Source organism: Ranitomeya variabilis, chromosome 4, assembly GCF_051348905.1.
Source record: "Ranitomeya variabilis isolate aRanVar5 chromosome 4, aRanVar5.hap1, whole genome shotgun sequence".
Classification (NCBI taxonomy): Eukaryota; Metazoa; Chordata; class Amphibia; order Anura; family Dendrobatidae; genus Ranitomeya; species Ranitomeya variabilis.
The window spans coordinates 108558367-108580354 of NC_135235.1; the positions used below are offsets into that span (position 1 = coordinate 108558367).

The following is a 21988-nucleotide window of genomic DNA, read 5'->3' on the forward strand; positions in this document are numbered from 1 at the left end:
TAACTGGATCAGCGATCGTACTCAAAGAGTGGTAATAAATGGTTGCACATCTGATTAGAAGGGTGTTGTGTTTCAAGTGGGGTACCACAAGGCACTGTCCTGGCCCCAGTGTTGTTCAATTTTTCTTTTTTTTTTATAAATGACCCAAATAAGGAAACTCACGGTAACCTAATGAAATTTGCAGACGATGCAAAGCTAGGAGGGATGGCTCACAGGGTAATAATAAAGAACAGTCTAAAGGCTCGCCCCAGAGGATCATGTGAAGAGCACTCCCTTGAAAAGACCATATACAATACAACTAAACAAAATGGCCCATATCTCTGGAACCGTGTTCAGAATTGTTTTTTAAAAAAAATCAAGACTGTCATGAGCAAATACTGGACACTATTGACCTGGTGACATGTGACCTGTAAGGGAAAGTCATGCAAACCAGGACAAAGTTTTCTGGAGTTCTGGTGACAAGTCCTTTTCAAAAGACGGATCACATGGGGAGAAAATAAGCATACCTCTCTCTTGTAATTGCAAATAGATCATCATCATTGTCATCAAACAGACTAGATTTCTTCCCGCTCTGCTCTTCTTTCTTGGGCTTTATTGGACCATCAGTATCCTTTTTACTTTTCTCAGTTGGTTTTATGCTGACAGACTGAGCAACAGGATCCTGTAAAAAACAAAGTATGGTCGAATGAAAGTCTGAAATCTTTACTCTGCTCATGTATGGTGTCTCCTTGCCAAATGGCCTATTTTTTGACTGCTGGTCATTGTAGGTCTAGTTACAGTGGCATGTAAATGTTTTGCACCCCTTGTCAAAATTACTGTTATGGTGAAGATTTAAGCAAGTTAAAGATGCAATAATCTCTAAAAGGCATTTAATCTTTTACATTTTAAAAATTACAAAAAGGAACATGGACCGAAGCAAAAGTTTGAGGACCCTGCAAGGTTAGCACCTCTGCCAATATACTATGGTTAGTACCTAGTAGCACTCCTTTTTGAAAATACCACAGCTTGTAAACACTTCTTTTAGCCAGCCAAGAATTAAAAGACTATTGACTGGCTACAAAGTGTTTACAAGCTGTGATACTTCCAAAAGGGAGTGCTACTAGGTATTAACCATGCAGGGTGCCCAAACTTTTGCACTAGCCTTCTTTCCTTTTTGTATTTTTAAAAAAGTAAAAGATGAAAATATACACACACATATACTATCCCTCTATCCATGAAATGTTCCCTGTGCTATTGGTTGCAACACAGCTACAAAGCATATTTGGTTCACCCCCATGCTTAATGGTTGGCGAGATGTTTTTTTTCCTGAAATTCTGTGCCCTTTTTTCTTCACACGTACCTTTGATCATTGTGGCCAAAGAGTTCTATTTTAACCTCATCGGTCTACAGGACTTTTTTTCAGAATGAATCAGGCTTGTTTAGATGTTCTTTTGTATATTTGTGATGCTGAATTTTATGGTAAGGATGCAGGCGAGGTTTTCTTCTGATGACTTTACAATGAAGGCCATATTTGTGCAGGTATGTCTGAACAGTAGAACAATGTACTACAACTTCAGGGTTTGCTCAATCTTTACAAAGGTCTTTCGCAGTCAAGCGGGGGTCTGATTTGCCTCTCTAGTAATCTAGTAATCCTACGTGCCGCTCTCACTGAAATTTTGCTTCTTAATTACACTTCGAACTGAGGAAAGGGCAACTTGAAAATTCTTTGCCATCTCCTTATAGCCTTCTCCTGCTTTGTGGGCCTCCACCATTTTCAGAATGCTAGGAAGCTGTTTAGAAGAACCCATGGCTGCTGGTTTTTTGGCACAAGGTTAGAGGAGGATAGGTTTTAACAAAGCTGTGAAATTTTCATCACCTGCCTTTTCTAAGAATGATAGTGAACAAGCCATAACCATAGCAGGCTAATTAAGGTCTGAAACCTTGGACAAAGTTATCTGAGCACACACATCCAAGGGTGCCCAAACTTTTGCAGCAGCTCATTTCCCGTTTTGTCATTTTTAAAAAGTAAAAGTTGAACATTATATATTGTGATGAGGGACCCCGTTACAGGTAGGGGGCGCTGCATTGTCTCCCCAGAATACGCACGGAGGCGTATTGAGGCCATAGGAATGCATGGCAATTGCAGGAATAACTGTGGTGACGAGATTAAGTCCGGCATGATTGTGAATGGCCGGTATGTGTGTCGCAGAGGAAGACAATCTGCACTGCCAGCCTGAAGTAATGTTGTTCTGGGACCTGTAGTCCTACAAGTAAATTGTGTTGTTTAACAAGGGAGGCTGACAGGGCTAGTTATGAGAGATGGGCGGGTAAAACTAGCCACACACACACCTCCCATCTATGGGAGTGGTTACAGGTGTATAATGTGACCAGGGTGTGGGTCACATGGTTTATGAGTGTGGACTTGAATGGTTCTGTGCTGGAAGGTCCTGGAGAGCCTATGTGTTGGGAATGCAGTCTCCCTGAAGAGCACGTGGTGGGGTTTGGACCTGGTGGCCTAGAGTGTTGGACAAACGTCCTGAATAGCACCCGGACAGGCCACATGCCTGTGTGTTGGACGGTCCCAGCTGGGGATGGACGTCCTGAATAGCGCACAGTGAGACCGTGGTCCTGGAAGGTCTCTGTGTTGGAAGCTCCTGTGAGTGGAATCTTTCTGGAGCACCTAGAGAGACCGTGGACCTGGACTGTGTGTTTGGGAAGCTACCATCCTTCGGTGGCTCTGGACTAACTGATGTGTGCCTGCTAGGCAAGTTGGTGAACCCCGTGAGGCAGCTTCCCTGAGAGAGAGAAGACTGACAGGAGGTCAGCATGTGGAGCAGGAGCTCCAGAACGGTAACACCCGGAAAGGGGGGCTATCATAACGGCAGACATGTATCTGCCAGTGGAACAGACTGTTGGTGCTTGTTTTGTTCCATGGACATTGATGAACTGTTCGTCGTATGGTCACAAATAGTAACTGGACGAAGTGAGAGGACTAGTATGTTTAGTGAACTGTGAATTGAAGCTGTACAAAATGTATATAATGAACTGTGCATGACCCGGTTTATGAAACTTTAATAAACCGCATAGACTGTATTTAAGCGAAAAACCATTCCTGTGTGCTTGAATCCCGTGCCAAGCGAGGGTCCCCAACACATGCTGTAAGCGCAAATAAATATATATCAGTAATTTTCACCAAGGGTGCCCAAACTTCTACATGCCACTGTATGTGATAACACTCTTGCTAGCTTCATACCCTTGACCACAATCCAGACCTTGTAAAATAATTGTCTCTTTTCTTGACCAATGAAATGTAATACGGTTTTAAATCTGCTGCAAATCTGCAAGGAACAAATAAGCAATGGGTACATGAGACTTCATGATTCTCATTCACTTTGCTGGCATCAGGAAACCCCTCATGTTTTGTGACAAATGTGCCAGAAAAACGCAAAAAATCTGCACAATGTGCACAAGTCCTCAAGGGGTTTTACCATGAAGAAAGTACATTTTAATCAATAGATGTTGGAATAATAATATGTTCCACAATTTGATGTGTTAAAAGAAATGTTCCTGTGCTGAGATAATCTTATAAATGTGCCCCTGTTCTCTGTACTGTATAATGGTCGTGTCCGACTGCACAGCTGCTCCAGTTCATGGTCGGCACATACCACATCGCCTAGCACAGCATAAGTCACTTGTGATAAGTGAGTATACAGACGATGCAGCAGGGGCTGGCAGTGCCTGCATTCTGAGGTATCACATTCCCAGACTTTTTATTTAGTCCTATTTTGTATGGTCTTTACTAAGTGGGCGTAACTCACAGGATTTTCTTGTCGTGTGTATTTAGGCAGCTCTGCATTATAACCTATTAGCCACACCCCCTTGGAAAACCCATATAAATTTGCAGCAAATAAAAAGGCTCATAACTTTGGAAATGTATGGTGGATTTAAAAAACAAAAACACCACACATTACTCGGAATCAACGTAGGAATAAAAAAAAAAAACAAACAAAAAACAACTGGCTGCTTTTGACCTTGTTGCAGTTTCTCTTTAAAGGGGTTGTCCACTAGTCCTATAACTCCTTCTGAATCTCTCTGTTACCCCCTTGTAATATAATAACACCTATACTCTCCACCAATGCTGGCGCTGTTCCAGCAGCGTTGCCACAGACTCTCCCATGGGGTTGTGCTATAACAATGGCACACGCAAACATTCTCTTCTCCTATGGACGTAATTGACTTCTGGAGAAAGTGAAGGCAGCCACAGCTCTCACCTCCTCTGGATGTCTGGGTTTGTACGAAAGAAGAGAAATTATGCCAGCACCGATTGGCCGCAGGGATCACATGACATAATGCCACACAAGCCGCGGGAGACCCAATGCCAACACTCCTGCAATGGCGCCAGCACCAGAGGGGTGTATAGGCGTTATTATTTTACTGGGGGAAACATAGGGATTCAGAAGGAGTTGTCTTAGTAGTGGACAATCCCTTTGAGGTTGTACTACAAAAAGGTACATATCTGTATGGTGATTGAGTATCAGATTTAAATTTTTTCTTCATATTCTAAATCTTATCTTTCTAAATCAAACATTCAGAAGCTAAAACTAGAGGCACAACAGTTGAATTTTTAAAAAAATCGGACAATTCATGAAAATCATTACCTCCTCGTCACTACTAAACAGGCCTGATTTTGGAGTCTTCACTTCTGCAGGCACAGCAGATTTTGGTACTGGCTTTGAGGCAGGATTTAAAACCTTTTTTTCAGGTACTGAACCAAAAAAATCCTGAACAAAAAAAAAAAAATGTACTAGTTGACCTTAACAGGGAAGAAACAGATCTGACAATTTAGATTCACTTTTTTGTCTCCTAATAATAAGCTGAAAGGAGTTCACTTTAGGCCATCAGGGAAGAAGCAGAGCAAGAACCGGCTTTCTTTGATTCTGCCTCATACATAGCCGCTGTCTTCATAGAAGGCAGGGAAGACAAATGTAAACGTTCTGTATTTTTAGGCTAAAAATGAACATGAAAACTTGAAACGAACACTTTTAAAGAATGAGAATAGTCGCAGTACTATCAACGTCTTACCCGCCCCCAAATAAAAAATTACTGCACTTCTAGAATCCTAGATTGAAAGCTGGGGTGAGCATAAGCAAAAGTAACAAAAATCACATAAAACCGCTCACATAATGGAGAGTGAATTGAGAATGAATATCATGCCCCTTATGTTTGAACTTTATTTTTTCTGACAGGGTAACTTTCTGCAGAACCACAGGACCCCATTATAAGATTTTAAAATCTTATTTTCCATGTTGAAGGTGTCCTTAGCCTTTAACCCCTTAGGCTACGTTCACATTTGCGTTGTGCGCCGCAGCGTCGGCGCCGCAGCGCACAACGCAAACAAAAACGCGGCAAAACGCACGCTAAAACGCTGCGTTTTGCGCCGCATGCGTCGTTTTTGCCCGCAAGTTGGACGCAAAAAAAATGCAACTTGAAGCGTTTCTTGCGTCCAACGCTTGCGGCCATGCGGCGCAAAACGCAGCACAACGCATGTCCATGCGCCCCCATGTTAAGTATAGGGGCGCATGACGCATGCGGCGCCGCTGCGGCGCCCGACGCTGCGGCGCTGACCGCAAATGTGAACGTAGCCTTAGTGACAGAGCCAATTTGGTACTTAATGACAGGCCAATTTTTACAATTCTAACCACTGTCACTTTATGAAGTTATAGCTCTGGAACGCTTCAACGTATCCCACTGATTTTTTGTGACATAATGTACTTCATGTTAGTGGTAAAATTTATTCGATATAACTTGTGTTTACGGAAAAAAATAGAATTTTAGCAATTTTCAAACTTTTCATTTTTGTCCCCTTAAATCAGATTGGTGTCACACAAAATAGTTAATAAATAACATTTCCCACATGTCAACTTTACATCAGCACAATTTTGGAAACATTTGTTTTTGTTAGGACGTTATAAGGGTAAAAAGTTGACCAGCGATTTCTCATTTTTACAACAAAATTTACAAAACCATTTTTTTTTTTTTTTTAGGGACCACCTCACATTTGAAGTGAGCTTGGGGGGGTCAATATAAACAGAAAATACCCCAAAGTGACACCATTCTAATACCTGCACCCCTCAAGGTGCGCAAAACCACCTTCAAGAAGTTTATTAACCCTTCAGGTGCTTCATGAGAACTAAAGCAATGTGGAGAGAAAAAAATGAATATTTAACTTTTTTTTTTTTTTCTTCTTCACAAAAAAATTACTTTGGAACCAAATTGTTTTATTTTCACAAGGGTATCAAGAGAAAAATGGACCACAAAATTAATTGTGTAATTTCTCCTGAGTTCTCCGATACGCCGTATGTGGGGGAAAGCCTCTGTCTGGGCGCATGGCAGGGTTCAGAAGGGAGAGAGCATCATTTGACTTTTTGAATTCAAAATTGGCTGGAATCAATGGTGGGTGCTATGACGTGTTTGGAGACCCCCTAATGTACCTAAACAGTGGAACCCCTCCCAATTCTAACTTCAACCCTAACCCCAACACTAACCATAACCCTAACCACAACCCTAACCCCAAACTAACCCCTAATCCTAATCCCAATCCTAACCGTAATCCTAACCCTAATCCTATTCCCAACCATAACCACAACCTTAATCCCAACCCTAGCCCCAACTCAACCCTCTTTTAACCCTAACCCTAGCCCAACCCTAAAGGAAAAATGAAAATAAATACAATTTGTTTTATTTTACCTAACTAAGGGGGTGATAAAGGGGGGTTTGATTTACTTTTTTTTTTTAATCACTGTGATAGATCCTATCACAGTGATCAAAATGAACCAATAGGAAAAAATTTCCTATTGTTGCCGGGTGCCGGACGGCAGATCTCTGCAGGTGCACTGTGCAAGCACCCACCATTTTCTTCCCGGAAGAAGACGCCGACGGCCAGGGGACAGGATTGGGAGATGCATGAGGGTCCAGGGACACCGGAGGTACCAGGGGGCCCCATTTATCTCTCCTCTGGTATGCTAGATCATAGAGGAGAGCGCAATTAAATGGAAAATCTGACTTATTTTTTGCGGTCGCCGTTATTCCGTGAATAAAAGGTGATCGCAACATTGGGTCGGTAAAAATCAACCCGAATTATGTTTTCCGGGGTCTTAGCTACCCCTAGTAGCCGAGACCCTGGAGAATTTCCGACGCTAGGAACACTATAACCTTATTTCTCAGCGCCATTAAAAAGCGGCGCCGAGGAATAAATACCCCTAACTGCCACCGATAAATGGCGTATCGGCGGTCGTTAAGGGGTTAAAGGGAATCTGTCAGCATGTTTTTGTTACTTCATCAGAGAACAGCATGATGCAGGAAAGGAGACCCTGATTCTATCGAAGCATCACATCATCATATCAGACTTCTTACATGTAGAATGCAGCAGAGCTAAGAAAGTTAATCCTGCCCACACCAGGTTATGTACATTGTCTATTAACAGTGAGCTGCTTATCAGAGGAGGGGACGTGGCAGTCTAGCAATGTGGGAGCTGTAGTCCGGGCAGTGATAAACTTCATTGTAAGTAAACAACAGCACACAGCAAGATAAGCGACATCTCTGAATTCAGTGTTTTAACTCCCACATCTCGCTGTCCTTAGATTAAATAGCAAAACCTGCTGACAGATTCACTTTAAATGTGCTTGTGGATTATGCCCCAGTTTAGTGGGTAACTTGCTTTATGTTAAAGAATTGTTTGCATATGCTCTTTAATGGTTTGGATAATACTTGCAAAGTAATTTACCGTTACCTGCTGGATACAACTACTGATTACTTGGCTAACCTTATTGCACTCCAGTCCCAATTTATACTTATTAATTTAGGAATATTACCCTACTTCCCAATTAGGTATGAGATTTCGCTGGCCCACTGACCCCAATTTTATTACTGTGTTAATATGAATTTTGAAAATGGATTGCATTATTTGCACATATTTACCCTATCATTTGATTTATTATTAGGTTTATTTAAAAGGGGGTTGAGTCACTATTACAATTATAATAAAACAAGATTATGGCTGCTCACTGTAAAATCTTTTTCTCTGAGTCTTCATTGGGGCACACAGGAAACCATGGGTGTATGCTGTTGCCACTAGGCTGAAAAAAAATTAACTTGCTCCCTAGCAGGCTACACCCACTGACTTGAACCAAGCTAATCAGTTAGTAAGAAAGCAGTAGGAAGAAGAAACAGAGTTAACATAAAACTTTAACCAACAATGGCAAAACTGAGAGCGGGTGCTGTCTTCCCCCAATGAAGGCAGAGAAAAAGATTTTATGGCGAGTACCAAAATCTTGTTTTCTCTATCGCTTCATTGGCGGACCCAGGAAGCCATGGGATATCCTAAAGCAGTCCCTAGGTTGGAAAAACAACTACTCGCAGATCTAAGACCAGTCCACTGATGTAAGCAGAACCATCCTGTCCAGGCTGGCATCAGCCAAGGCATAGGTGTGAACTCTGTAGAATTTGGAAAAGCTAGGGACTGAAGACCAGGTGGCGGTCTTGCAGAGCTACAATGCAGAGGCCTGATGGTGAACTGCCCAGGAAACCCCACGTGTGGCGTGATCAGTGACCCCAAGTGGGGATGGTCTTCTCTTCATTTGATACGCTTCCAGGATGACAGAATGGATCCAGAGGACAATGGTAGCCTTAGAAGCAGAGAGAACTCTACGAGAACCTTCAGAAATCACAAAATGAGAATTTGAATGTCTGAAAGATGCTGTAGGGGAAACAGAGATGCAAAGCTCCTATGAGATCCCTTTTGTGTTGAGAACTCTCAAGAGGATGAGCAGGAGATTGGCGGAAGGAAAGGCAATGTCCTCATTGAGATAAAAAGAGAAAGCTACCTTAGGAAGAAAGGATGGAACCAGACGTTGAACCACCTTGTTTCTCGTGGAACACAAGGAAAGGGAAAAGACTAGAAATAGCTGCAAGCTTGGAGACAAGTCTTATGGAGGTGATCACTACAAGGAAGGAAGTCTTCCAGGAGAGAGAGAGAAATATCCAGAATTGGCTTAAAGGGTACACTCTAAAGAACAAATATGACCAAATTATGATCCCACAGCACTAGGAGAGCAGATGGAGTGAGCCAATCCCTGCATTAAAATCCTGATTTGGGAGTAAGAAGCCAAGGCCTTGAGGAGAGAAAGGGCGGAGACCTGAAACTGGCCAGAGTCCTGCAGGAAAGCCAGAAAGGAGGGAAGAGAAATTGACAGTGGAGCGACTGGATTGGAAAGTTTTTCCAAAGTACACGACTACAGTACGATGGCTTATGTGGGAAGACTGGTTTGTTACTTTGATAATGTCTAAATAACTTGGCTGGAGAATCCTGCGGCTTTAAAAACTCTGTAGCGCCCTGAGATTAATCTTCTTAAGGAGTTTGGGAATTAGAGGGAGGAAACAGATAAGGGAAGCTGAACTGAGCCCAGGATATTGCCAGAGCATCGGAATCGATAGCTAGGGGATCACAAGACCTGTATACGAACAGCAAAACCTTGTTGTTCATTCTGGACACCAATCAGCCAACATAGAGGGTGCCCCACCAGAGACAAATCTGGCAGAAGGCAGTAGGATTTAGACACCACTCGCCGGCTGAGGTAATTATAATAATCTTTATTTATATAGCACAAACATATTCTGCAGCGCTTTACAATTCAAGCTCGTGGCTGAGAAAAGAGGGATTTTTGGTACTTACCGTAAAATCTCTTTCTTGGAGCCTTCATTGGGGGACACAGGACAACCATGGGTGTATGCTGCTGCTGCTAGGAGGCTGACACTATGCAAAAAAGGAAAAAGGCGTAGCTCCTCCCCGGCAGTATACACCCACCGACAGGCACCAAACACCTCAGTTAGTGCAAAAAGCAGTAGGAGAAGCGACGGAACTCATAACAGTAAAAGTACCAACTCAACTAGGGTCTCCAAGCCCCAAACACGGTACCAGAACAAACCAGTAGGGAGGGTGCTGTGTCCCCCAATGAAGGCTCCAAGAAAGCGATTTTACGGTAAGTACCAAAAATCCCTCTTTCTTTATCGCTTCATTGGGGGACACAGGACAACCATGGGATGTCCAAAAGCAGTCCCGGAAAAGGGTGGGTAGAAAGGAAAAGAGAAAAGGTCTCAGGTCGGCCGGTGTGCGACCGCCGCCTAAAGTACTTTCCTACCAAGACCTGCATCGGACGAGGCTTGGGTATGAACCCGATAGAACCTCGTAAACGTGTGCAAAGACGACCAGGTTGCGGCCTTGCAAACTTGTAAGGTGGAGGCCTGGTGGCGAACAGCCCAAGAAGCTCCGACAGCTCTGGTGGAGTGAGCTCGCACCCTCGGGGGAGGACGCGCCTCATGAACACGGTACGATTCTGAAATTGCCGAGCGAATCCAGCGCGAAATAGTGGATTTAGACGCTTGAAAGCCCTTCCGACGACCTTCAGAAACGACAAGGAGAGAATCGGATTGACGGAAGGGAGCGGTTCTAGAAAGATAGACCCGAATGGCCCTGACCACGTCAAGCTTGTGAAGAGACTTCTCCAAAGGATGAGCCGGAGAAGGGCAAAATGATGGAAGGACAATGTCTTCGTTGATGTGGAAAGCCGAGACCACCTTGGGAAGGAATTCAGGAACCAGTTGAAGAACGACCTTATCCTGATGAAGAATCAGGAAAGGGGAACGACATGACAGGGCTGCCAACTCGGAGACCCTCCTGATGGATGTAATGGCAATGAGGAAGGAGACCTTCCAAGAGAGAAGGGAAAAGGGCACGTCATGAAGAGGCTCAAAGGGAGCAGCCTGAAGAGCGCCAAGGACCAGGTTAAGGTCCCAAGGTTCCAAGGGAGGACGGAAAAGAGGGGCTATATGCGCAACTCCCTGTAGAAAAGTCCGAACCTGGTGAATGGAGGAAAGGTCACTCTGGAAGAGAATCGACAGAGCGGACACTTGTCCCTTGAGTGTGCTGAGGGATAAGCCCAAATCGAGACCAGACTGGAGGAAACTGAGAAGATCTGGAAGAGAAAAGGACATTGGAAAAACTTCATTGGTTTCACACCAGCGAAAGAACGCTTTCCAGTACCTATGGTAGATACGGGAAGCCGCCGGTTTTCTGGCTCTGATCATGGTCTGTATGACCTGGGAAGAGAGACCAGAGTTTTTCAAGACTGCGGCCTCAACTGCCATGCCATTAAACTCAGCGACTGAGAACTCTGGTGGTAGAGAGGTCCCAGCGAGAGGAGATCTGGCCGATCCGGGAGTCTCCAAGGAGTGTCCGCGAGCATGTTTACGAGCTCGGCATACCACGGCCGCCTTGGCCAGTCCGGCGCTATCAGTATGACTGGAATCCCTTCCAACTTGATCTTCTTTACCACCCTTGGAATCAAGTGGAGGGGTGGGAACAGGTAGGGAAAGTGAAACTGGGACCATGGAATTACCAGGGCGTCGTGGCCGACGGCAAGAGGATCCCGGGACCTGGCGAAAAACTGAGGGACCTGGTGGTTCATCCGAGACGCCATAAGATCGACGTCTGGCGTACCCCAGCGGAGGCAAATTTGATTGAAGACTGCGGGGTGGAGAGACCACTCGCCCGCTGCTAGGCCCTGGCGACTGAGAAAGTCGGCTGCCCAGTTTTCGACCCCGGGGATATGAACGGCTGATATGGCCGGAACGTGGCGTTCCGCCCACGAAGAATCTTTGCCACTTCTGCCATTACTTGGCCGCTGCGAGTCCCGCCCTGGTGGTTTAAGTACGCCACGGCCGTGGCATTGTCCGACTGGATGCGGACGGGAAGATTCGACAGAAGAGACTGCCAGCGGATTAACGCAAGGAAGATTGCCCTGATCTCCAGAAGGTTGATGGGAAGGAGAGCTTCCTGGGTGGTCCAAGGGCCCTGAGCCGTGTGTTGTCGGAAGACTGCTCCCCACCCGAGAAGGCTGGCATCGGTGGTGATGACCTGCCACTGAAGGGGAAGAAATGATCTTCCTCTCGGGAGAGAGGAGGACAACGTCCACCAGGTTAGGGACTGACGGACCTGGAGAGGAAGGTGGACGGGACGGTCCAGGGAGTCCAAGGACCTGTTCCAGGTGGATAGGAGGAATAGCTGGAGGGGGCGGGTGTGGAACTGGGCGAAAGGAACAGCCTCCATGGAGGCCACCATCTTTCCCAGGACTCCCGTGCAGAAACGACATGACTGAGGAGCTGGGGGTTTGAGAAGGTGGACCGCCTTGAGGAGTACTGAGAACTTGTCCTCTGGGAGGAAGACCCGATCTAAGTTCGTGTCGAACACCATGCCCAGGAAGGACAGTCGTTGGGATGGAATCAGAGAAGACTTGGTCCGGTTGATAATCCAGCCGAGACGGGTCAGGGTGTCCAGGGAGACCTGGAGACTGTGGGCACAGTCTAGACGAGAGGACCCCTTGATCAACAGATCGTCCAGGTAGGGGATAATGAGGATCCCCCTGGAACGAAGGAGGGCCATGACCGCCGGGATTCCATTCTGAAGTGGTGAGGTCGGACGTGGCGGTTCAGAAGCTTCAAATCCAGGATAGGGTGAAGAGACCCGTCCTTCTTTAGGACTACAAAAAGGTTCGAGTAGAACCTGCAAAAACGGTCTTCGGAAGGAACGGGAATTACGACTCCGGCGGCGACCAGAGACGTTACGGCTTGAAGCAAGCCGGGTAAATGGGACGGTTGCTTTGGGGGGCGAGAGAGAAAGAAGCGATTTTCCGGGAGGGTAGAAAATTCGATCTTGTACCCGGAGGTGATAATCTGTCTGACCCAGGCGTCGCTGATCACTGACAGCCAGGTGTCTTTGAAGAGAAGAAGCCTGCCTCCCGCCCTGGAAAGACTCCCAGGTGGGGGCGACCCGTCACTTGGAACGGTATCTGTTGGAACGAGGTCCGGAAGACCTGGGAGGTGGAGCCCTGGATCTCCACATGGGAGCTGGCTTGTAAGAGGGTCTTCTACGTTCACCCGTGGTAGCGGGTCGCTCTTGTTGCGAAGAGGAATCTGAGGCTGCAAACGGACGAAAGGCGAAATGTTCGAGGAGCCTTTGGGTTAAAGAAGCGTTTTGGCTTGGACTGGGGGAGAGAGGTACTCTTGCCCCCAGTCGCGTCTGAGATAATTTGATCCAGACGAGCGCCAAAAAGCCTGGAACCTTGAAACGCCAAGTTGGTGAGAGACTTTTTGGAAGCAGCATCTGCATTCCATGCTTTGAGCCAAAGAATGCGGCGCATAGCGACAATGTTGCTGCTTGCCCTGGCTGAACAGGCTGCTGCATCTAAGGAGGCAGTGAGAAGGTATTTCCCTGCGTGGTTAATCTGGTCGGCGAGGTCAGCCAGCTCGGTAGGGGAGGCCGAAGCCAAAATGCCTCGGCGGAGAATCTTGGCCCAGGCAGATATGGCCTTAGCCACCCATGTGGAAGCAAAGCTGGGGCAGAGGGAAGCACCCGTTGCCTCAAAAGCTGATTTGGCCAGCGCCTCAATTTGTCTGTCCGATGCGTCCTTAAGCGACACGCCGTCCGGTAAGGATAGAACAGTCTTGGAGGAAAGACGGGAGATCGGTGGATCGACCTTGGGAGATTCAGCCCACTTGGAGAGAAGATCGGCGCTAAAGGGATATAGCACGTCCAGATGTTTTCTACCCGAAAAACATTTTTCAGGATGTTCCCAGTGTTTAGACAGGGTAGACTCAAACTCCTCATGGGTAGGAAAGGAGTGAGAGGGACGCTTCACCCGCTTAAAGGAGACAGAGGAATCCTGGGGGGAAACCTCGTCTTGTTTTAGTTTGAGGGTTAGCGATGTAGCCGAAATAAGACTATCTACGACAGCCGGCATGCTAGAAGCCTGGTCTGAATCGGAGTCAGAACCGGACTGGGAATCCACATCAGACCCAATGTCCTCCTCCGAAGAGGGGAATTGGGAGGAGGAGAGCAGCTTGAGCACTGCGGAGGGACCTGGAGAACCAGACGAAGAGCCAGACAGAGTCCTCTTTCTAGAGCGGCTGGCTGATTTGTCTCCCTGTGGTTCAGGGTCAGGTGCGGCCGACTCGCCATGGAAGACGGTCGGAGCACTTGTGGCTGAAGGAGGCTGTGGAAGACGTTCAAGCGCCTGGACCAGGGACTGACATACCTTAGTCAAATCAGAGACCGACTGCGAGATAGCAACGGCCCACTCAGGGGGAGGGAGAGCGCCCCCATCCCGAGATTCGGAAGCTTCCTGCGGGGCAGACATGGCAGGAGGACTGCAGGACTGGCAGAGAGGCGACGATTGGCCTACAGACCACTTTATCTTACAACGAGCACAGGCGTAGTGAGTTATGGTAGGTTTGGTAAAGAAGGCTCCAGAAGAGTTGGACATAAGGATATTCTGCAGCACTATACTACAGAAAAGGCTAAAGGGCCTACAGTGGTATGGATAATACCAGAGAGGGGCCAATATAGCGTCGCAATCCTACCGCACCACAGAGCAGAGTAGTCCGTGTCCGCCAACACATGATGTCTTCTGTGCATGGAGCTGCTGAAGCAGGAAGTGCCAGCAGAGAAGAAGGGGCGGTGCTGTACTGAGAGGAATAAGCCAAGGCTCCTGATAGGGCCGCACCGAAAGGGAAGGGTGTGCCCGGGATGTAAAAACCCCTCTGAGTGGAGGAGGAAAAGAGCGCCGAAAAAGGAGGGGGCATGGCCTATCGGAGGGGGCGTGGCCGGCCGCAGAGGTGAAAGTGAAAGTAAAAACGGCCGTGACTCTGTGTGAAAGCACTGTACATTTAGACAGGGAAATACTGCTGCGGGGGAGCGGCTGCTGAAGCGCTGGTACCTGCATGTTCCGGTTCCACAGGTAGAGGGAGAGAGGATCGACCAGGGGCCCGATGAGAGAGGGGTCGCTGGAACAGAATCCTTCGTCCAGAAGACGGCCTCGACCCCAAAGACAAGGGGGAGAGTCACCGCTGGTGACTACCGCCTTCCTCTCAGCCCTCTCCGAGGAGAGGGGTGAGGGGGACTGTTTGGCAAGGACCGCCACCATAAAGACCCTGGAGCACCTGGGAGGGTGACAGGGGATAATGTCCTGCCGGCGGTCTGAGAGCTGCGATGCGGACAACACCACACTGCTCGCTCAGCCGCCCTCCTGGGGAGGCAGGGTGGAAGATTGCACCCTGAATCCCTGAATGCTGTATCTGAAAAAGAAAAGCCAAAATGTTAATAAAAACAACAAAACCTGTAAAGGAATCAAGATTAGCAGCGGATCTGAAGATTCAGGTCCGCCTCCTACAGACACTAAGCACAAACTGAGGTGCTTGGTGCCTGTCGGTGGGTGTATACTGCTGGGGAGGAGCTACGCCTTTTTCCTTTTTTGCATAGCGTCAGCCTCCTAACAGCAGCAGCATACACCCATGGTTGTCTTGTGTCCCCCAATGAAGCGATAAAGAAAATCGGCGGGCCAGTTCTCCATCCCGGGAATGTGAACTGCGGAGAGAGTTGGGACATTCTGTTTGGCCCAAGCCAGGATGCAGGACACCTCTGACAAAACTTGTCAGCTCCTTGTTCAGCCCTCTTGGTTGATGTATGCCACAGCTGTGGTGTTTCTGCATTGAATGCGGACTGGGCAGCCTGTCAGGAGGTCCTGCCATTGGAGGCGGATCAGGTAAATGATTCTGATCTCCAGCAGGTTGATAGTAAGAGGTTGATAGTAAGAGTATACTCTTGAATCACTTCATGTAAGAAGTGATTCAAGGACATGATCAACCTGTCCCAATGTGAAAGAAGGGTTAGCAGACAGGATGCGTGAAAAAGGGATGGCTGGTAAGAGACTTTTTAGACACAGTCTGCATTCCACGCTTTAAACCATATGACCCTATGAATGGCCACAATGTTGCTGGATACCACAGCAGCACATCCGGTGACATTTAGGGAAGAAGGAGAGAAGGTATTTTTCTGAATTGGCAATCTGATCTGCCAGTTCGGCTAATTCGTCCGGGGGAGGCCCCAGAGACAATACCTCGACAGAGGAGTTTAGCCCAATGGAAGACCGCTTTTGACACCCAGGTGGCCGCAACAGATGGACAGGGTGCAGTGCCAGAAGCCTCAAAAATAGATTTAACCAAAGAATCAACATGCCTTTCAGTGGGGTCCTTGAGAGAGGACCAGTCAGGGAGGGAGACAGTCATGTTAGAGGAAAAGCAAGACACAGGGGGATTCTCTGCCATACTCCTTGTGGTTTGAAAACACCCGCCAACGGTGTTTCCGTGGGCAGATAATCCTCATTCTTGATGTTTAGGGTCTGAATTAGAGCTAGGATGACACTGTCCATCACGTCCTGGAGTTTGGAGATCTGGTCAGAGTCCCGATCAGAATCTGTTTCAGAGCAGAGGTCAGATTCTTGAACTAAGGTTTGGGAGAAGAAGCCCGCAAAACAGATGCCATCCTAGGGAAGGTGAAAGGAGACGGAGACCTGGAGGGTGAACTTGTACATATCTGCTTCTTGGCTCTCCTAGCCCTGCTATGCTAGGGTAGAGGGTGACTCATGTTTAGCCCTAGGGACGATCAGTACACTACAGGCAGCTGATGTAATGGGCAGGCACTCTATGAGACCTTAGTTAGGTCTTCGACCGAATCAGAAAAAGTTGCAGCCCACTCTGGGAGGAGAGGGTGCACTATCCTCATAGGCAGTAGGGAGGGCTCCTGTGGGACCTGCATTGTAGGATTACTTATAGAAAGAGGAGACCAAGGAGCACACAATAGAGATATATATATATATATAAACAAAGTCTTTATTAGTACAAACATTAAAATTACTATCAGTAATGCGTCGTTGTATTTCTATTCCAATAAATAACAGAAGGAAGGCTACCACCCCAAAACACCCCAATAGTACTAGATAGTTACCCAAGAGGGAAGAGCAAAACACAATCCCCACACATAATATAAAGTTAGTAAGCCCATATGAAAAAAGTGCATCCAGTAATCTAGTCACATATACCAGCATGAGAGAGGAATCATCAACTGTCTATGGCATAACATCGGTAATTCGAGATAGGCTTACCAAAAGCTGATCCTCGAGCTGGTGGATTATATCCTCACCCACAACTTCTTTGTCTTGAAAGACAATTTCTATCTACAGAAGCGCGGCACAGCCATGGGCGCGGCGTGTGCGCCCTCGTATGCCAATCTCTTCCTTGGCGCCTGGGAGAGGGACATCTTTGGCGACGGGAGCCCACCGTCCGCTACCCATGTGCTGTGCTGGTACTGCTATATCGATGACATTCTGTTTCTGTGGGGGGAATCCGTCCACCAGCTCGAGGAGTTTATGAGGAGTCTTAATGATAACATGTGTAACATACGACTCACATATACCTTCAATGCAGTTACGGTTGACTTCTTGGACATTCGTCTGGAGGTTGATTCCGACCGGCGCATCCAGACGGATGTATTCAGGAAACCAACCTCTGTTAATTCTTTACTGCATGCTACCTCTGCCCACTATCCAGCCACGATCAGGGCCGTCCCGGTCAGACAGTTCCTCAGGATGCGGCGGATTTGCTCCTCTGAGGCCAAATTTGAACTACAGGCTAGTGACTTAAAACAGAGGTTTGTGGCCCGCGGCTATAGCCGTAGATCTGTTAAAGCTGGCTACGATCGTGCCAGGAAAACCCCTCTTAGTCATTTATTACACTCTACCAAGCGATGTCGTGCTGTGGGTGGTGGTGCACCTATCAGGTTCGTCTCCACCTATAATTAGGAATGGGAGAACATGCGCTCTATTTCAAAGAAACACTGGTCTGTCCTCCAAACCTTGGGCAGTCTCCCCCTCATGACCCCGAAAAGGTGTAAGTACCTTAGTGACATGTTGGTTAGGAGCCATTACATTCCTGCTCCAATAAACACCTTCGGTACAGGTGGCCCCCGTCCGGGTTCCACTCCGTGTGGGCACTGTCTTGCCTGCGCCAATGTCCTGCGCTGCTCGAACTTCACTTCCAGTGATGGTTCTAAAGAATTTCAAATAAGAAAGTATAACCTGTGGTACTACCAATGTGATATACTATGTCCATGTCCAAAGGTATATGTTGGTCTTACCACTCGTGAACTTAGAGTTCGTGTACGGGAGCACGTGCGGGACATTGGCACGGCCAGGACAGCTTCCACCACGACCGACCTAAAGACGATCCCTCGTCACTTTAGGTCACACCATAACTGTGATGGGAGATTGCTTTCGGTTAGGGGGATTGACGTACTCCATTTAGGCATCAGAGGTGGCGACATCAAAAAACGTTTGGCACTGATCAAAACCAAATGGATTGTTTTGTTGGCCACTCTGACCCCCCGAGGTCTTAATAAATCTTTGAGCTTCGCCTCCTATCTGTGACATGACCTGTCCAGATTAACCCTCCGGTTTGTTGTTCTTCTGTTTTCTCAACCTGTTGTACCCCACCATTCTCGTCCGGATTTATTGCTTTGTTTTTATTTGTTAATTGTATCCTCTTTCTATTATCAGTAAAACTCCCTATGGGCCTTGTTCCGATTCCCTCGGCTCCGTACGGATTTAATTGACCAGCGCCCCTGCCATCTGCAAACATGCACATTAACTATGGATAAAGAACATGCTGCTTTTTTTCTGCATTGTGCAAATAGACTTCCATGCATTTATGTAGCCACTTATATTATTTGTATATTACTAAATGTTTTTTCTAAATTTGAACACTTTGGATTAGAAGTTTAAATGACTACTTGGTACGGCTCTCCCTATCTGTCCGCGGTTACCATACTCTTAGCAGCATGTTCCTCCTGGTGGCAGTGCGCATCGCACTGTGTATGGTCGGCTCCGGCGTGTCGGCGGGCGTCTTCGCACTTGGTGTGTCCGCTCCGGGATATTTTCCCAGTGTGTGCAAACTTTGTCTGACGCCCTGCCTTCAAGCTGGGACCCGGCCGTCGCAGTGCGCATGCGCCATTTGCGCCACTACAATTGGCTGGAGATGTACATGTGACCGGGGTCGGGGGGTTATTAGAAGGTCCTGGAAGATTCCATTCCATATCCCCTTGAGAAAGCGGCGTGGCAGTGCCGCGAAACGCGCGTCGGGGTCTCTTCTCCGGCTGTGCCTCTCCTTTTCACCCCTCTTTTGGTAAGCCTATCTCGAATTACCGATGTGATGCCATAGACAGTTGATGATTCCTCTCTCATGCTGGTATATGTGACTAGATTACTGGATGCACTTTTTCATATGGGCTTAATAACTTTATATTATGTGTGGGGATTGTGTTTTGCTCTTCCCCCTTGGGTAACTATCTAGTACTATTGGGGTGTTTTGGGGTGGTAGCCTTCCTTCTGTTATTTATTGGAATAGAAATACAACGACGCATTACTGATAGTAATTTTAATGTTTGTACTAATAAAGACTTTGTTTATATATATATATCTCTATTGTATGCTCCTTGGTCTCCTCTTTCTATATGTACTTTATGGAGCGGATATAATTTGTCTGGGGGCTCATTATTTATATGTGCTTTTACCCAGACTGTCGATATGATTTTGGGATTCTGTCTATTACTAATTGTAGGATTACTGCAATACGAGCAGAGGGTCGACCTGTTGACCGGTAGGTAGCTTCTTTTTACAGGAAGAATGAGCAAAGAGTAGGATTATAAGAGGAGCACAGGATGAGAGGGAGAGGCCCTAATGTTAGACATATAGGTAAAATGCGTTCCAGGTGTGGGACTGCTGGGAGGAGGCCCGTGTGCCTGTACCAGAGTCTACCAGTTCCTGAAGAGGAGCAGAACCAGATGAGGATATGACCCCAGGAGAGCACAAAAACCTATTTAGTGGGTGAGATAGATGGAAAGTACCAGTCCACCTGTCCTTCTGTGTGGATGCCCCAAACACTCTTGATGTGTTGGGGGGATAGGGTCCTGTCTGGTAAACACGAGAGGGTATGATGTGGATCACAGGCTGAGCAATTACTCCCTGCTGTTTATAAAAAAAAAGGGAAATCATTAATAAAACACAACAACAAGGTAAAGATGGGTCTGAACGCAGACCTCTGCCTGCCTCCTTTGGACACTAAGCAAAAACTGATTGGCTCGGTTTCAGCTGGTGGGGTGTACACTGCTGGGGAGGCGTTACTTTTTTTGCCTAGTGTCAGTTTTCTAGCGGCAGCAGCATACCCCCATGGTTTCCTGTGTCCCCCAATAAAGCGATAAAGAGTAAAGTAGTTTTTCAATTAATACATGTTAATACCAATGAATTGCTGTAAACAAAAAAAACTAACATTTTTTTTTTTTTATCTCGGTGCTAATAGTGATTCTCACATAGCTCTGATGTATAGACAAGGGAGTGCTAGTACTGCCAGGGGAGGCGTACTAATGGTAAATCATGAATATCTATGTAACAAGGGTTTGGAGTTGATAGGTGTAATAGCTAAAATACTTTTTGTTTGTTTTTTACTATAAATGGCATGAGGGCACAATGCCTTAATGGATTAACAGTGGCAGTAGTTTTATTATATAAAAATGAACTTACATCATCTTCATCATCAAACAGAGATAAGGATTTGCTAGTCTTGGCTGCGGGTACACTTGCTGGTTTCGGAATGCTGGCAGCTTGAATTGGTGAAAACAAATCTGACTATTAAAAAGAAAGCACTAAGATATAAAAACGTGAATGTTTTCTAATATTATGATATCACCGTATAAAAGTATAAACTGGTCTTTTTCATGAATATTCTGTTCTTTAATTAGGAATCTTACCCTACCGTACCTCAGAATCCTCCTCATCAGAGAAGAGACCCTTGGTTTGCTTTTTGATTGACGGTTCAGGAGCTTTTTCTGTAGGGATCTTTATGCTCTTGAAGGAAGCAAAGCAAGTTATTTAGAACAAAGAAGCAAAAAACATTTCTACTTCATGGTCTGTTCACAATACAAGTGCAGACATATGATGTATTCGCTGAAAGAAGCCTCAAACACATCCATTCTGCTCATTTGAGGGATGCCAGGAAAGTGCAGTGTGGGCCCGGTTTAGCTCTGCAAACATTGCTATACATTTATGGCAGAATGGAAAGTGTAGTAAATTAGGCTATTGACGTTTAGGATCACGGCTTCCAATAGGGGGTGGGGGAAGTTCTAGTCCTCTTCCTCTCTGAAGAGACAATTTGCATATTTAATTTCCCAGAGGAGCATGCATGGCTTATGCGTCTCCTCGCTCTGACATGCCAGGCCTGGCTTTGTCTCTCTCCACAAGTAGAAACGGTAGCCCTTATACCTATAGTCTACATGCATATGCTTTAAAGGGTAACCATACTTCCAAGTGAGGTTTCAAAATATAAGCTCTCTTGTGTTTGTACATGAGGAATAACACCATTTGTGGCCATTATATGACTGGTATGCTGAATTTTCACCAGTTTACAGTATGCATGCTCTAGCAATGCGTACTACAGTCATGACTCGCTGATGTACCGAATTCATAAAGAGGACTTCTCAGGGGCATGCGTCTCGCCAGAAGTGCTACTGAAGTCAGTGCTTGTAGTACCCTTTCTGTGGTAAGAAACACTGACTTGTTTGCTGAATTTCAAGGATGGATACAGCCAAGTCCCATCTGCTCACCAGCTCTGCCGATTTTGGCAGAGTTGCTTCAAATTGGCATGAAAACACCAAAAGCCGCTACAATTGTGCGGAACTCCGAATTAAATAAACATTTTGTGCCATTTCAAAGCTTTTACGACAGTTTTCTGCTATAAAAGTTTTGACGAATTGGGCCCCATTTCTTAATTTGCAATCTACTCTGAGCTGGTGGGAGGAGACTCGCTGCAATGATCCTTCTCATACACAGTAAAGCACACAGAGAGGGATTCCTACTCTTCATTCATTTGTTTAGCACACAGAGACAAACCGTGTCATGGAGGATTTTATAGAGTACGGCTGACCAGTCTAGATGTGAATCAGCTCTGGAGTGAGGTAAAGGACTTGTTAGAAAGGTCACCACAACCTTTGTATGCTCCCCTCTGCCTGTTTCCT

At 46.4% G+C, this 21988-nt stretch overlaps 1 protein-coding gene across 2 annotated transcripts in view; it reads right to left on the bottom strand.

Annotated features, from left to right (window-relative positions):
- WASHC2C (WASH complex subunit 2C) overlaps nucleotides 1-21988 on the bottom strand; it is an 81383-nt gene that overhangs the window by 34776 nt on the left and 24619 nt on the right. For both annotated transcript variants that reach the window (XM_077259098.1, XM_077259099.1), the window contains exons 16-19: nucleotides 20736-20822; nucleotides 20499-20603; nucleotides 4638-4760; nucleotides 507-661 (exon numbers count right to left, since the gene is read on the bottom strand). In XM_077259098.1, the coding sequence (XP_077115213.1) occupies nucleotides 507-661; nucleotides 4638-4760; nucleotides 20499-20603; nucleotides 20736-20822 (470 nt within the window). The remainder of the gene's footprint in view (nucleotides 1-506; nucleotides 662-4637; nucleotides 4761-20498; nucleotides 20604-20735; nucleotides 20823-21988) is intronic.